This window comes from Abrus precatorius, unplaced genomic scaffold, assembly GCF_003935025.1.
Source record: "Abrus precatorius isolate BTA unplaced genomic scaffold, Abrus_2018 Scaffold7, whole genome shotgun sequence".
Classification (NCBI taxonomy): domain Eukaryota; kingdom Viridiplantae; phylum Streptophyta; class Magnoliopsida; order Fabales; family Fabaceae; genus Abrus; species Abrus precatorius.
Window position 1 is genome coordinate 21,576,811 of NW_020874417.1, and position 17,210 is coordinate 21,594,020.

Genomic DNA, 17,210 nt, shown 5'->3' on the forward strand with positions numbered 1-17,210 from the left:
AGCGTTCCAGAGGCACTTGTATCAGGACAGCTTGCGCGTGGTTACTATTACTCACGAAAGTGATCACGCGCAGCCCTTGACCTCCTGCGTTGCCACTATTATGAACAAAAGTGAATGTTCCAGAGAAGCCTTCAACTCTGCAAGTTGCGCGTGGTTACTCTTGCTCTTGAAAGTGAACACGCACACGACATAAAGCTTCTGCGTGGTTACTCTTGTGAAGAAAAGTGACAACGCGCAGAACTGGGTTTCTATAAATACCTGATTGAAGCGCAAAACTGGGATCTTTTTGCTCATTTTCTGTTTTGTTAGTTAGAGTCTCGTTGAGAGAGAGTGGAGAGAAGATTGGGGTCGAAGCTTGAAGCTCCAAGAAGAGGGATCGGATTGGAGCTCGTGGCCATGGCTGCTTTGCATTCTTCTTCATCTTCTTCTTCTTCTTTCTCTGTTTTTGTTGCAATGTGTGCTTAATTTCCCATAGTTAGGGGTTTATGGAACTCGAATTGATGTATTGATTCGACTTTATCTTCTGAACTTTAAGTTCTTGGATTAATTGAGTTGTTAATTCTGCTTTTCATGCAATCTCTGAATGGAAATTCATTTGATTAATCAAGAGGAATCTTTACCAATGGGAATTGGATTGTTTGCTCCGATCTGAATTGGCAACCAGAGTTTAGGAATTTCTTAGGGATAAGGAGACCTAATTCTGCAATCTTATAGTTCTAATTCTTAATGCAACCTGAAATTGAATCTCACCTAAGGGATTAGGGAGGTTTAGTGGATTGTTAGGATCAATGAGTTAAGGAATTAACCTTTGGCTAGATATATGTGAAACTGATTGTCAATTATTCAATTGCTTGAATGTTCAGAGGATTTAATTGGATTGATATTGATATTCTTGTGAAGTAAATTCCTAACTATCCTTCATTGCTATTTCATTTTATCACAAATCTTATACTCTGTTTCTCTGCAAGTTCTTTGCTTTAATCGCTTTGGTTTATTGCTGTTATATGTTACAAATCTCCTTCAAAAATTCGTATGGCTCAAATGGTTATAATTCTGTGAAGTGGTACTTGAAACCTAAATTCCCTGTGGAGACGATATTCTGATCTTAAATTTACTCATCACTTGCTGCAATCCTAGTGCACTTGCTAGTGTTAGATTGCAAACAACAGCAGTGTATACCAATTTTTCTCAATAACATCTTCTTTCCACAACTTCTCAAATCGCGATCCTAACCAAATGATCACACAAAATCATGATCAATGTTAAGATACATTAATCATATACCCATCTACTAGTGGGTTGAAACTACCATTTTCTAATTTTCACAAAAGTGGCTTAAGGGTCCTACAATTGTTTCTTATACTTTAAATGAAATAATATAAGCATAGAGGTAATCAAAAACAATTATTTTCCCCTCTTACACTCTTAAGACAGCACCTCTAAAACAAGAGTTTTGAACCCCCTAATGCATTTTTAGTAAAACAAAAAAATATCAAAATCATCTATTATAAACCATAGAAGGATTAAGCAAACTAAAACACAATTTAGAAGCAAAAATTTTGGGCAAAATCTCATCCTTCATGCCATTGTTCCAGCACCCAAAAAGAGGGAGAAAATAAAAAATCCAATCGGTTCAAAGTGTTCAAAATGATAAAAATAGGCGGAATAGTAAAAAAAATTTATGAACTTACTTGGAAAATCAAAAGATTAGAGTCAAAGAAATTCAAAGCCTTTGAAAGGAGAAGAAGAGCACTCCATGGCAGCCAAGAGAGAAAAATTGAGTTTGGTGAGTTGATTTTATTAATAGGAAAAAAGTAATAAATTAATAATATAATAATAAGATTTTCACTAATTTTTTGTAATTAATTGAAATAATTAGATAAAAATTCCAAAATTTAATATTAAGCATAATTATAAAATAATTTTTGACATTCTTGCCCTTTCAATTTGTGCCAAAAAAATTTTTTATGCAATTTTCTACTTACGCGTATAATTAATTTACTTAAAACTAACTAGAAATTCAAAAACAAACTCAATAATTACCAAAAAAATTATTTTTATACTCCAAATAATGTTCTTAACTAGAATATAAATTTATTTATTTTAAGTAAAATACTATTTTTAGTCTCGTAAAGCAATTTTAACCGGTACCAATTGACACTTTTTGAAACTAAAAATTTTTAAAATTAAAAATTACTAATTTTTTTTAAAAAATATACCTAACAATTTTGTCTAAAGCATCTGATGTTAATTCTATCCCTATTTTCCCCAAAAAAATAAGAACTATACTCTAACTTATAACTACATTAACAAATTAACTGTTTAGCAAAAATGAGGATGTTATATCTCTTCCCCACTAAAAGAAATTTCATCCCCAAAATTTACGCACCTTAAGAAAAAAGGTAAGGGTGAGAATCCCTCATTTTGTTCTCTAGCTCCCACATAGCATCTTCATTAGTGGTTCCACTCCATAGTATTTTTTAAAGTGATTTATTAATCGGGAAGGTTTTTAGAAATTTATTTTTATTATTTTAAGTAATTTTTTAGACTAAATTTTTTTAAATTTTATTTATATTTTTAACTTAATTTTATTCAGTATAGTAAAAGGTTAATTATTATAACAGAATAGTTGCACTTTAAAATTTATAATATTTATTATATTAAAAAAATAGTATAACTTTTATTTTTATTAAAAAAAGTGTATTAATTTAATAATATTTTTTACAGTACACAAGATTTTTAATAATATAAATCTTTAAATGTAATATGAATAACTTTCACATTAATTTTTTATATAAAATATTTTATAATTAATAAAAAATATTTTAATATAAAATACTCTGTGCATTCATCGTGCATTACACATTCTACTAATTACTTTAATATTAATTTTTAATATAAATACTAATTATTGTATAAAAGCATTTTTAAAAATAAGTTTTAATTTTTATCATTTTAAATGATTTTTTATATATTATTTTAAATGATTTTTCATAATTTATTCATGGATTTTTTAGTATAACATAATATAATATAATATTTATTGTTTAAAAATTTATTCTCAAATAATATATTGATATCTTAAATTATATAAATAGAAAAATTTTAATTAAATATTATTTTTATATATTTTTTAAAAAAAGTGTATTAATTTAATAATATTTTTTACAGTCCACAAAATATTTTAATAATATAAATCCTTAAATGTATAAGTTCTTAAAAAATTATAATAAGAATAACTTTCACATTAATTTTTTTATAAAAATATTTTATAATTAATCAGGACAAAATAAAATATTTTAATACAAAATACTCTGTGCATTCAACGTGCATTACACATTTCACTAATTATTTTAATGTTAATTTCTATTATAAATACTAATTCTTGTATAAATGCATTTTTAAGAATAGGTTTTAATTTTATCATTTTAAATAATTTTTTATAATTTATTCATTGATTTTTTAGTATATTATAATATAATATAATATTTATTATTTAAAAATTTATACTCATAAATTATATATTGATACCTTAAATAATGTTAATAGAAACATTTTTAATTAAATATTATTATTTATTTTAACTTAATATTATATGTATAATGCAGAAGAAATTCACTGATTGTAAATTTTAAACATATATGTCATATATAAATTATTAATTATAAGTACTTAAATATTATAATTAAAATAACATTTAAATGATATATATTATATAAAAATATTTTAAATTTTTTTAGGAAAATAAAAAATTAAAACAAAATACTAGTGTAATATACAAATTATAAATATTAAAGTATTATTATCAATGTGGTAATTTTTAGTAAAAATAAAAGTGTTCATGTATAATCTGATATATTTAAAAAACCTATGTAGAATTTATTATAAAAATAATTCTAAAATAAAGCTTTTACAAATAAATCACTCTATTTTTTTTAAATAAAATCATTTTCAAGGTCTTACGGTTATCCTTAACCAACTTTACAAATGCACGTGAAATCACCCACTCAGACTCGAAAATGAAAAACAAAATTCTTCTTTTAACTGAAAAAGAATAAATAAGTCACCCTTACTTAGTGTTAGCACCACCGTTCAGTTTATTACCAAAATTCGAACCGACCAAATCTCTCCATCTCCCAGCCGTTTCCTTTTCCTTCTCCGTAGAATAAACATTAACCAATACCAAAAACACTCTTTGGATGCTACAATTATCATAAAGTTTTATTTTATAACACTTTCACATACTCAGCTCTCACTCTCTCTTTCTCCCACTAACAATAACAAATTTGTATCTTTTGTGCGTCTTCTTTCCACCTCCATTTCCCAGATATAAAGTTCACACATCACCAAACAGTGTGTCCAAAGCTAGAACCGCTGATTATTATTATTATTCTTACGTTTTATTATTATTATTAATAATAATAATCCTTTACTAAGTTCTAATTTCTGAATCCTTTTAATAGTTTTGAGCCAAGCCACTGTTTATGTTGTTGTAGGTTGCTCTACTTAAGTACCCCCTTTTCCCTCATAGCCTTTCTTTCTTGTCACACACCCTTTGCCTCACCCTTTTTCAGTTTTTAGAGAGTAGCAGCATAAGAAGCAAAAGGTTGGTTGTTACAACATGCCCTTTTCTCATTGTTGCTGCTTGCTATCATGGGATGGATGATGATATGATAATGAAACAAACATTGTTGACCCTCTTTTGTTTTCATCTTCTTTTCCTTCCCCCTTTCTACTACTGCAGAATAGTTCTCATCAAAAGTAGTCTTGATTTCTCTACCACTGTTTGATTCCCCACAGTTTTGCAGAACACCACCCATATACCCGTCAAGGAAAATGGGAGATAACAAAGACCAGGATTTCTTTTCACACAAATTTCCAACTTCTTCTCAGGTAAACTAACAACCCCTTTAAATAATAACTTTTTTTTTTGTTACCTTGTTTAGTGTATCTGTTTCAGTTTTTTTTTTTTTTTATATTGAAGAAAGAAACAATCAGGAGAGATCATTTTGAAACTGGAATGCTAATAGTTTTTTTTTTTCTTTTGTTTCTTTTTAATCGTTCTAACCATGTGATTTGATGCAACAAGGTGGTGGAAGAGTTGAAGGAACTATTAGGCATGGCTTTTCCCATAACAGCCATGAACTTCTTGGTGTTTGTGAGAGCAGTGGTTTCTGTTCTCTTCCTGGGTAGACTTGGAAGCCTAGAACTAGCAGGTGGTGCACTTTCTATAGGCTTCACTAACATAACAGGGTACTCTGTTCTTGTGGGTCTTGCAGCAGGTCTTGAACCTGTGTGTAGCCAAGCCTATGGAAGCAAAAACTGGGAGCTTCTCTCTCTCTCTCTCCAACGCATGGTCCTCATACTCCTGATGGCAATAATCCCCATAAGCCTTCTCTGGTTAAACCTTGAAAAGATCATGCTTTTCATGGGGCAAGACAGTGGCATAACAGAAATGGCATCAATCTACTGTTTCTACTCTCTCCCAGATCTTCTCACAAACACCTTGCTCCAACCCTTAAGGGTGTTTTTAAGGTCTCAAAAGGTGACAAAACCCATGATGTATTGTTCCCTAGTGGCAGTGGTTTTTCATGTGCCCTTGAACTATTTGTTGGTGGTGGTGATGGGACTAGGGGTGCCAGGGGTGGCAATGGCTTCTGTGTTGACAAATTTGAACATGGTGGTGTTGATGACAGGGTATGTCTGTGTGTGGAGGAAGAAGGAGATAGTGATGAAATGGGGTTCTGGTGGGGGAATGTTGTTTGGGATGTGTTCTGGGTTGGGGCAGTTGATGAGTTTGGCTATACCTAGTTGTTTTATGATATGTTTGGAGTGGTGGTGGTACGAGATTGTCACTGTCATGGCCGGGTACTTGCCTACTCCTACTCTCTCTGTGGCAGCCACTGGGATTTTGATTCAGACAACTAGCATGATGTACACTGTCCCCATGGCACTAGCAGGTTGTGTTTCTGCCAGGGTAAGTCTCTCTGTATCATCCCCGTACTCTTTTTTTTCTCTTCATTATTTTATTTAGAGTTTTATTAATCTGAGCATGATCTAATAACAACTCAATTTTATATTATTTAATATTTTAAATATTTTTATTTTTGTAAAAAAATTAATTATTAGATGCTGACGTAAATTTAAGATGATAAGATTTTTTATTTAGTATGAAAAATGTCCTTTTTTTCTTTGAGTTCGTTATTTTTTGTTTTAATCAGTTTTGAATTGAGTTTTGAGAGTTACATTCTGAGAAATGATATTTTAATTAAATTTTTTATAATTTTTTCTTGAGTTAGAAAGAAAAAAAAAAGAAAAAAAAGTTAAAGAAAAAAAAGGTCACCTGATAGAGGGAGACCTCTTTGGTTCTTTACTTTTTTTTATTACCATTTCTGTTGGTTGTGTGAGAAGGAGGATAGGGACTAGAGAGTGTCATGTAGTAGGTTGCTGGTTTTGTTTCTTTCCTGTTTTTCTGTCTGTGTGACTTGATGTTAGAACTGGTTGGCAGGAAGCAACTGTGCACTTCTAGCAATTTGGCGTATGTTAACAGGGGTTTGAAGTCAAAGTGGAAGTGATAAGTTCAAATTTGCAATTCTTTTTAATATAAATAATTGTAAATTATAGTAAATAGTACTATGAAGGATTACGCTAACAGGTCGAAGTGAAAGTTATTAAATTCATATCTTAATATGACTTATCCTTTTCATTTTCTTGCTATGTCTAACAAAAATAGTAGTAAATACTAGGTATAGGTAAGTTTTGTTAATATTGGGTTGTGCTGTGTAGTCATGGAGCTATTTGAACTTGCACTTTTCCTTTTATTGTATCATATAGTATTTTTTCTTTACAGATTTTATTTTTATTTTTCACACTTTTAGTCCTTTGGCAGAGATAGTTGAATGGAGATGATGACAGGTTAGGTCAGTTTTTATTTTTCTAACAGTTTTACTAATTTGTTAGACATTATTAGAAATGAGTGGCATGGTGAGTTATTTTCCCTTTCTTAATCTGATCCAGATGACAAAAACACGTCTGGAGGTTATGTACTGTTACGTTTCTTTACAGTTTACACTCTGAATCTTTGATTTTATTTTTTTTCTTACATTTTCTTTTACTTGTTTCTGGGGTAATCGTGAATCCCTGGGTTTCTGCTTGCTGAGGTATAAATTTGTTGCATGATTGCGTCAAGTAGATGGACCCAGTTGGGTCACACTTGTAACATGACTAGACAAAACTAAAACTAATTGATTACTTCTATAAGTGCAGTTCAGCTTGGCTTGCATACAAGCCCCATCATGTAGATTTCTATTTGACCAAATAATTTAACCGTCAAATCAAATTGTCCACTATTCTTGTGGGGTCCATCAAACTAATTGATTCTTTATAACATATTATATTTTGTCTCAACAGTGTAAAGGTTGGATGATTTGCAATCTTGAATACACTGAAACCTTACAAAGCACTTACAATAACAAGTTTCATTGCTATCAATGCAGGTAGGGAATGAGCTAGGAGCTGGTAAACCTTACAAGGCAAAGCTAGCAGCGATGGTTGCCTTAGGATGTGCTTTTGTGATAGGCTTCATCAATGTGACATGGACTGTGATCCTTGGACAAAGATGGGCCGGGCTTTTCACCAATGATGAGCCTGTTAAAGCCTTGGTTGCTTCAGTGATGCCAATCATGGGCTTATGTGAGCTTGGAAACTGCCCACAAACAACAGGCTGCGGCATCCTCCGAGGCACTGCCCGGCCTGTTGTAGGGGCTCACATAAACCTGGGCTCATTCTACTTTGTGGGTACTCCTGTGGCTGTGGGCCTGGCATTTTGGTTCAAGATTGGGTTCAGTGGGCTTTGGTTTGGGCTTCTCTCTGCACAGGTAGCATGTGCTGTGTCAATCCTCTATGTTGTGTTGGTACGCACAGATTGGGAAGCTGAGGCTTTGAAGGCTGAGAAGCTCACTAGAATTGAAATGGGTAGTTGCAATGGGGTTAGGAGTAAGGACGATGTAAAAGATGAAGAAAGTGATAGGTTGTTGGTGAATGGAAATGAGAACAACAAAGATGACATATGCTAAAGTAACAAGGACAATTGGGATTTTGTTTGTTGGTAAGATTAAATATGTTGCTTAGTAGATTGGAGTTGGAGCGCTGAGTGGTGTTTGTAATTGTGGCTATAGCAGCTTAGGTTGATGAGTTACTTTCTGGTAATTTTGAGTACTTAATCCGTTATTTTCTTTTTTTTCCCTTTTCCCAACTTCCTTTTCAGCTTTTCCAAAGGATCTTGGGAAACCAAGTCTCGTTTTCTATCAAATGTTAAATATTTTAACAATTTTTATCTTTTTCTTCTTAATGGGCAAAATTTTGGTGTTGTCATAAAAAAAAGTAGCTTTAACTCGTGATTGACCAGTGCATGGAGATGTGGCTGCGATGTGAGAATCTGGCATCTGACATTTGCAAATTTTTAGATATAAGGCTGAGACTGAGATTAAACTGAAAGCAGCTTTGCCTATAATAATTCGAGGCGTGTAAAACTCGTGTCAGTGAATGATTTGTGCTTATGGCCAACAATTTCATTCTTTGCTTACTCATCACAAATAATTTTATATATATGTAATCTATATAAAATTCGAGACATATGTACTCACATTCAAATTATTTTAATTTTAAAAATTTTCTATAAAATATTTTTATTATCAATAAAATTATAAGAGAAAAATAACATTTTTTAAACAAAAATTACTTAATTTTGATAAACATTTAAGTGCTAATATATGCATTCATTTATAAACAAATTTTTTAAACCTTATTGTTTGTTTTTAAATATAATATATATTAGTGTTATAATATTAAAATATTTAGATGTTTTGTAGGTTTTTTATTTTTCTTTTTAAATATAAAAAAGTGTTTTATTTAATATATTTTTTGTATATGTTTGTTTGTGTTATCACATTAGTTTGATATGTTTAGTTTACTGAATTGAAACGTAAACATTGTGTGATTGAAATGTTTGTGGATTATATTATGTATCATAATAAATGAAAAAACATCATAGTAGACTTAAATATACAATTAGTGTTTTTATATTGAGTCTTATTTTTATTTTTTATTTTAACATATATTAAAATATTTTAATTGAATAATGTGAAGTGTACAATTTTTGTGCAAATTTTGTTAATATTGTAAAGCGTGTGGCATTAGAAATTTGATAAAGATAAAAAATTTTACATGTATTAACTACAAATAATCTTGGAAAAAAGTAAAAAATAAAAGAAGATAAAAATGACAAAAGAAAGTGAAAAATAAAAAAAATGATTAAAAAAGATGAAAAATAAAAAAAGATAAAAAAGAAATTGACAAATGATAATTAATAAAGATGAAATATTTACATATATTAATTAAAAATGATCTCAAAAAAAAGTAAAAGAAAGAAAATGACAAAAGAATGTGAAAAGTAAAATAAGAAAAAAATGACAAAAGCTAGTAACTAATAAAGATAAGATATTTATATGTATTAATCAGAAATAATCTTGAAAAAGGTAAAAGATAAAGAAGATAAAAAATGATAAAAGAAAGTAAAAAGTAAAAGAAGATAAAAAAAAAAAAAAAGAAGATAAAAGCTGACAACTAATTAAGATGATATTAATTATAAATGATTTCAAAAATGGTAAAAGATAAAAGAAGATGGAAAATGACAAAAGAAGATAACAACTAAAAAAAGATTAAAAAAATGATAAAAATTGATATATAATAAAGATGAAATATTTACATGTATTAACAAAAAATGATTTAAAAAAGGTAAAAGATAAAAGAAGATAGAAAATAATAAAAGAAGGCGAAAAGTAAAAAAAAAAAGAAAAAAAAAGAGATAAAAGCTGATAACTAATAAAGATGATATTAACTAGAAATAATTTCGGGGAAAGGTAAAAAATAAAAGAAGATAAAAAATGACAAAAGAAGATGACAAGTAAAAAAAATAAAAAATTTGATAGAAATTGACATATAATAAAGATGAAATATTTACATGTATTAACTAGAAATGATTTCAAAAAAAAAGTAAAAGATAAAAGAAGATAAAAAAATGACAAAAGAAAGTGATAAGTAAAAGAAGATAAAAAATGATAAAAGTTGACATATAATAAAAATGAAATATTTACATGTATTAACTATAAATGATTTTGAAAAAAGTAAAAAGTAAAAGAAGATAAAAAATGGCAAATAAAAGAACATATTTTAGTTCATATGCAGTGTTGTTCAAATTAATCTCTTAAATTTTAAATTTTAGTTTTTAAAATTAATAATTATTAATCATGTTAGTCTTTATCGTTAATAGATATTAAAATTGAGTAAGAAAGTAATGATTTATTATGTTAAGTGACGCATGTTAATTTATTTTGTATACAAAATAATGTCCTTTAAGAATATTTTAAAAGTAGTTTATTTTCATCTTTGAATTCTAATATTTTCAAGCAATAAAGTCTCTTCTTGTCTTTTGCTTCAATTTTTTAATGACATCTTTGTCCTTTACCTTACTATTGTTGTGATGACATTCACGTTACAAAGTTTCTTCATCTTAGCATTTGTCATTTGAATCACTAAATTCAAGACTCAAATCTATGGGTGGACAACCAGTTGTAATCAATTTAGTTAAGAGGTCTCCTATGTGTAACATTGAAGACAATGAGTACATTATGAATATGTGAGTTTTTGGAGTCTTACAATTATTGGTCATGTCAATGATTAAATTCTCTTTGAAGTTTCTTTGTTACAAATGAAAAAATCATTTATATATTATGGTCATGTTAATCCTTTTCTTGTTAAGGTTGGTACTCAAATTGTTACCTTAAGACTTCCTGATTTCTTGAGTATATTTAAAGCTACTAATTATGAAACTCTTATATCCTTTGACAATTATTCTTTTGCAGTTTAAAACTTCTTTGAGGTGAATAAGGGAGAAATTGCTGCAATTTTTCTCAAACATATTAAAAATGTTAATTTTATTGTTCCTGTACATGATAGTCTATTACAGCGATCACTAGAGGAAAGAAAAAAATGTCTTGAAAGAAGACAAAATAGAAGACGAAAAAAAATTTTATTGTTCAAAAATGTAAAAAGTTAGACAAAAATAAACTATTTTTTAAAAAAAATTCTAAAATAACATTATTTTATATTTAAAATGTATTCACGTGTTATTTAATGTGATAAATTATTACTTTATTATGATAATTTTAATATTTTTTAATGATTAGACTAATGTGATTAATAATTATTAATTTTTAAAAAATAACTTTAGTGAAGTTACATATTTTATTATTTTAAAGATTGAAGTAGAAATTTACCTTTAACAAATGGTAAAAATTTGAAATTCTTTATAACACCCTACACGTGAAATTGGCAAAAAAGAAAAAAAGTGTTATATAAGTTTTACAATAATTTTTTTTTGCTTGATGGAAGAAGTTCCAAGTTGAACTGCATTTAATAACGTTATTACGCTGAAAGAAGATTTAGTTTCACTTTTAATTTATTTTATGAGTAAATTTAAATTTTCTTGTTTCAATTGTTTATCTTTAATTTTTAATTATTTAAATTAAATTTCTAATTTTAATTTATCTTAATAATTCACAAAAATATAAAAATATATAAATATCATTGATTCATATAAACTTGTAAAGAAAAAAAATATAAAATTATTAAATAAAAAAATCACTTTAATTATATTTTATATAATTTATTTAGTATTTTTTTATTTTAAATCTTTATATTAATTTATATAAACTGATAATATATCATATACCATTATATTATTGTAAATTGTCTGATAAAATTTTAGAATACAAGAGTAAATTTGAACAGTTAAAAATTATAAAAAATAAATATAAATAATTAAAAGAGAAATTAAAATTACTCATAATTTAAAGTATAGAAATAAATAAATAAAATAAAATATTAAAAAATTAAAGTTATACATATATGTTTTGATCCATTATGATAACTTTTTAGATAAACTTCTTTCTTTAGAAGAAGTAAAGAAATTAATATTTAAATATAACTTTTTATTTTATAGAGTAAGATAAGTTTGTAAGCTGAAGAATGAAAATAGGCTGAAGGTGTACCTCAATTCATAAGTAGTGGTACGATGATTAAAATAAAGCAATGAGTTGAAGAGGAGAAATTTAAATTTATGTCTGGTTGATTTTTTTCTAAAACAATAAACTAATAGTATAGGTTGAATTAATAAATTTCTCATTTAAATTTGTAACATCCAATAAATATAATTATGAAAATATTTATTAATAATAAATATTTACTAATTATAAATGCTCTTCTCTAACCCGTTTTCACAAACAGTGATTTTCCCCAAAATAAACTAGACAAAAGATTTTATTTTACTAGGAAAACTTTGCGTTGCTCGATACAGTCTTATATATAGTTAAAAGGGTATTGGTGGTTTTCAAAACTATATAGTTAGACACACTTATAGTTCGTACATAATTGGAGTTGGCTTTTGAGCTTTTGTTGGATATGTCAAACATGGAAAAAGATCAATGAATAAAACAAAGCATGTGAATGTTGTTATGTACAATTATTTACACTTTTATATGCAGTGTCCCATGCGCAAGAGTAAGGGAATTAAATGTGATTAAAATATGTTAAGGATGGAATTTTGTGTCATCTTCCTGTATTGAGCTTTGTCCTTAGTAGAGCAGCATGCTTTCTTCTGCTTCCTTCACTGCACATTTTCTCCACTTCTCTTTGTAAGTTTACAATGCATCCAAATTGACTTCCCATTAATCTCACTTGATCGTCCTATTAAATTTTTAATAATTTTTAAAAGTTCTATTTACTTTATTTAATCTTTGATAGGTATTGGGTACTTGATTTAGACTTACTGTAAAAATTTTAAAAATGTATACTAATAAATAAATTAGTATATTAATATTTTTACATTGGCAATCTATATTAATATTTGATATTAATAAAATAATTTGAAGTATAATATATATATAAATATATATATATATATTATAGTGACTTGAATTTCTTCTCCAATAATAATATATATCAAAAACCACTCGAATAAACAAAGCAACTTAAAAAAGCCAGTTCTTTAGTATATATATATTCTCCAATAATAATTTAGTAACTTAAAAAAGCCAGTTCTTTAGTATAACAAGTTTCCTATTATAAATAAACAAAGCAAGAGTTACCAAATCTGCACGGAACCCACCCACCTAGATCATAACACCTACCATTTTTTTTCTCCTTCCCTTTAAATGGTGTCAAAGTTCAAATCTTGAAACTCAAATGGTATTTTAGTTTGAAAAAAAGGACATAGTGAATGTTTTATTTTGATGGGTAGGCATGATTAGCAATCCCCACACAAATTGCATGAACTCACCATATGACCCACATTTTTCCATTGAAACTTTGATTTGGTTGGGTTTGAAGGAGACAATGTGCTAATAATATGACAATTCAACTTAGAACCCGGAACCCACGAATGAGACATAGGACAGGTTTATCAGATTTCAAATCTTCCCTTTCCACTACTAGTTTTACCACATTGCATCTCAGAAATTCCGTAAATTGAAGGTGCAACTTCATTAGGTAAAATGGAGAAAATCATCATGAATTGCCACAATATCTCTAGTTAATTATGTCTAATTAAATTTTAGTAAAATTGATTTTAAAATAATGATTGTGCTTTAATAATAACATTTTTAAATAAGAATATTTCTAATCAGTCTTTAGGATATTAATTACAAGATTAGAAGTGAAATATTTTTATTAAAAATTACATGAGAACTTCATTTATTTAATATTTTAACCAATATATTCTACCTTTGAATCCTAATCAGTGTCTCTTTAAATAAATTAATAAAATAGAATTTTATTAAATTTAGAGAAGAATACATTTTTAAATATAGATATTAGTGCACTTGAACATTTTGAGCGCATTTATGAATGTCGCAGAATTAATTTTTATTTTTACTCACAAATAACTTATTTGTTTTACTTTTAAAATTATTTTATTTTACTATACACATTTATATATCAAATTTATAGTTCAATTTTTTATTAGCAAAAAATATTATTGTTAAAATTAATTTGATCAAAATCAATTTTATTTAATTTTAAAACAAAGATGTTACTAAATCAGCCAAACAAAAGCTGTACTCTTGGCAACTAGTGTTTTCAACGCAACTAGATGTTTGCATTTATCCAAAAGGCTATTTGCATCATAATTTGCTTGTGCCAATGGATATGACCTTTCCTCTTTATGTTCCGTTATTTTCATTTTGTTGCCAAACCTTTTAGCCATATATTCGCATTCCACTTTCTTTCTTGGCATGGTCATCATACAATTGGTACAACCCTGCATTACGTACAAGTCAATAATATTGATATGGATGGCATTGAGTGTAAAGATTTGAATTGTGAGTCAAATGGCATTTTAAACAAGGTAAATATTATTTTTAAAATAGTTTTTTTATAATAAGTTCTATATCTTTATTATATTATTAATTATTTATTTAATTTTATATTTTTATCTTTTCTCATCTTATATGTAAATTATTGTCAAATTTTATTATACGAAAACATTACTCTATAAACAATAATAATCGGCTCATATCATAAAATGAGGTATGATATAGGTGTGAGAAAAAGGAAAAAATAAATAGAAAAATAGATGAAAGAAAAAATACAAGTGAGAGGAGGTAAACGAAAAAGAATGAATAAAAGGAAAAGAAGTTTATGACAAATCTCAGACGAAATTTGTTTAATTTTTTTTAAAAAAAATTATATTTAGTATATAAAAAATATAAAGTATAATAAATATTTTTAAATCAAAATTTACTTTTTACACACTTAATATTAAGGTTAAAAAAAATGTTAAAGCTAGTAGCTACACCCAGAGTGAAAGGGGGAGTGATTGACCCAAGTAATGATCCATACTTGTTTTGGCTAGACAGTGAGTTAGAATTAGAGACATTAACATGAAACATCCTTTAAATTGATGGCACATAGTCAAGACCAGTATTCAAGTCCAGATTGGATTGAAGGAGAAAATGAAGTGCTAAACATCCTTTATTCTCCTTATACTGATAGCTTATGCTATTTCCTAACCCCACCCTAAGAAACCGTGCAGACCAACGTTACAATAAGACGCAATTAGCTATATTCGGTAACTGACTTTGTCAAAGAATTTCAAATGAGCACACACGAGATCCTAATGCTACAATGCAACCTTCATAAACTGCTATTTTTTAAAATTCTGTCATTATAAGAGATTTGGGTTGATGTTTATCTTACAAAATTTATGAGGTGAAAATTATGATTAAATTAATTAACACACGTTACAAAACATGTCTTGCACACACTCCACTAGAAATTGACTTTTGGAGCACCAATTTAGATAGGATTAGTAAAAACTATTTTGTATAAAATATTAAGAGAGGGGTTTTGCCCTAACCGCTCTCCAAATTTAACTTCTTAGAGCAGTTCATATGAAACCGCTCTCTAATATATACTTCTAAGAGCAGTTTATTTGGAACCATTTTCTAATATGTACTTTTGAAAGTAGTTCATCTAGAACTGCTCTCGTAAGTGTATTTTGGAGAGCAGTTGTTAAATAACCGTTCTCAGAAGTATTATACTTTAGAAAGCGGTTCACATAGTGAACCGCTTTTATAAATTTACAGAGCGATTGATACGTTACATTGCTCCGAAAGGTGTAGATTAGAGAGCAGTTATTTCTTAACCACTCAGATGTTGTATTTCAAATTAATTCCTAAGCCTTAAATCTTGTTATCCCTGTCCTCGTGCCAAGTCTGTACCACAAATTTGTCTATGTTCAGTGTTTTCTAATAAGTTTTTGTAGAAAAACAAGTACGGTTGACATCACATTCGCAATTTTAAGGTATATTCATAATCTTTTCTTTGTTTTCTGGCTATGTTTGGACATTCGCACTCTCTTATTCTCTTCGTTCACTGAAACGTACCTATATTATTATGTTGAACAGTTACAAACGTCCCTCCTCCATACTTGGCTTCAGGTGAACTGCGACAAATTAGTGAACCTTCTTGATGTGATCCTAAGAGTCAGAGGATCACACATGTATATACTTTTGTACTTGCTTTGTTCATGTTTAGAATAGTTTGTTTTCGGCCTTGTATTTTGGCCATGAGCCTGAGAAGCCCATTAGGCTTTGGGGAAGGAGTCTTTTGTATTTTTGTTTGGGCTTGTATTGGGCCACGTTTGAGGGCATGTATTCAGCCCAAATCCCCATCCCCTTTCTTTGCCTTGTTTTGGCCTATTAGAGACCATTTTGGGCTTTGAGATAGCTTGCCTATATATAGACTAAGCTCCTTTGTAATTTTCAGATTTTAGATTCATTTGATGCATTGTGCATTTTTCTCCTCCCTCGTGAGTTGAGTTTTTCTCTGAATTTTCTCTTTAGAACATTCATAACACTACTTTTATCATGGATTCTTCCATGTGGTGAGTGCAAACTTGGCTTATCCTCAATCCTTTGAAGTGGTGCTACATCAATACTTCCCTCCTTCTTTCTTTCCATTTGCAATTTTCTTTCTTCTTTTTGTTTGAATACGTGATTTGAAGCATATATCAAGTCAAAACGTGGCTGGTCTACCTCTTGGAGATCCAATTCTTTGGTCTTTCTTGAAGATATTTTCAAGAAACACGACATTTCCCCTTCTTCTTGGAAAGAATTCAACCACGAATTTGAAGCATCCTTAAGCTCCTCATGCAAGCCATCAAGTTTTCCTACAAAGCAAAGGATACAAAAGAAGTCTCAGGAAATGTGAAGGATAGGGATCAGGTGCTTATTTATCGAAAGAACCCACCTGGATCAAAGATTAGCCTCTTGACCCTTAGCATTTTATTACAAAAGTTCATACAAAAATTAATGAGATACGCCCATAAGAAAGAACATACAAAACTATGAAAGACATGGTTATTTGTACATGAAGTGTAATGTCTTAACAAAGTTGAATTATAAGAAATGTGAGATACATGCATTCTAATTTGTGGTATGAACTTATCATTATGCACAAGATCATGTGTTAATATGATTGCATTATTACCTAATGAGAAAACACTTAACCTATTGCTTATCATGCCTAATGAATTGGACCTCACATGTAGCACGTAATTAGTAAATGGAAATTGAAGCGAGTTCATACACAAC

The 17,210-nt window shown here is 28.5% G+C and overlaps 1 protein-coding gene across 1 annotated transcript; it reads left to right on the forward strand.

Annotated features, from left to right (window-relative positions):
- The first annotated feature begins 4,833 nt into the window (after positions 1 to 4,833).
- Positions 4,834 to 8,075, forward strand: LOC113871612 (protein DETOXIFICATION 54). The gene is made up of 3 exons (XM_027508707.1): positions 4,834 to 4,893; positions 5,090 to 5,977; positions 7,497 to 8,075. Exons 1-3 carry the CDS (start codon positions 4,837 to 4,839, stop codon positions 8,073 to 8,075), a joined length of 1,524 nt encoding a protein of 507 aa, XP_027364508.1. The 5' UTR covers positions 4,834 to 4,836.
- The last annotated feature ends 9,135 nt before the right edge of the window (positions 8,076 to 17,210 follow it).

Coding starts and splice junctions, on each gene's coding strand:
- LOC113871612 (XM_027508707.1), top strand. CDS start 4,837: ATGGGAGATAACAAAGACCAGGATTTCTTTTCACACAAATTTCCAACT. Junction 4,894..5,089: donor AATTTCCAACTTCTTCTCAG/GTAAACTAACAA, acceptor TGATGCAACAAG/GTGGTGGAAGAGTTGAAGGA. Junction 5,978..7,496: donor CAGGTTGTGTTTCTGCCAGG/GTAAGTCTCTCT, acceptor CTATCAATGCAG/GTAGGGAATGAGCTAGGAGC.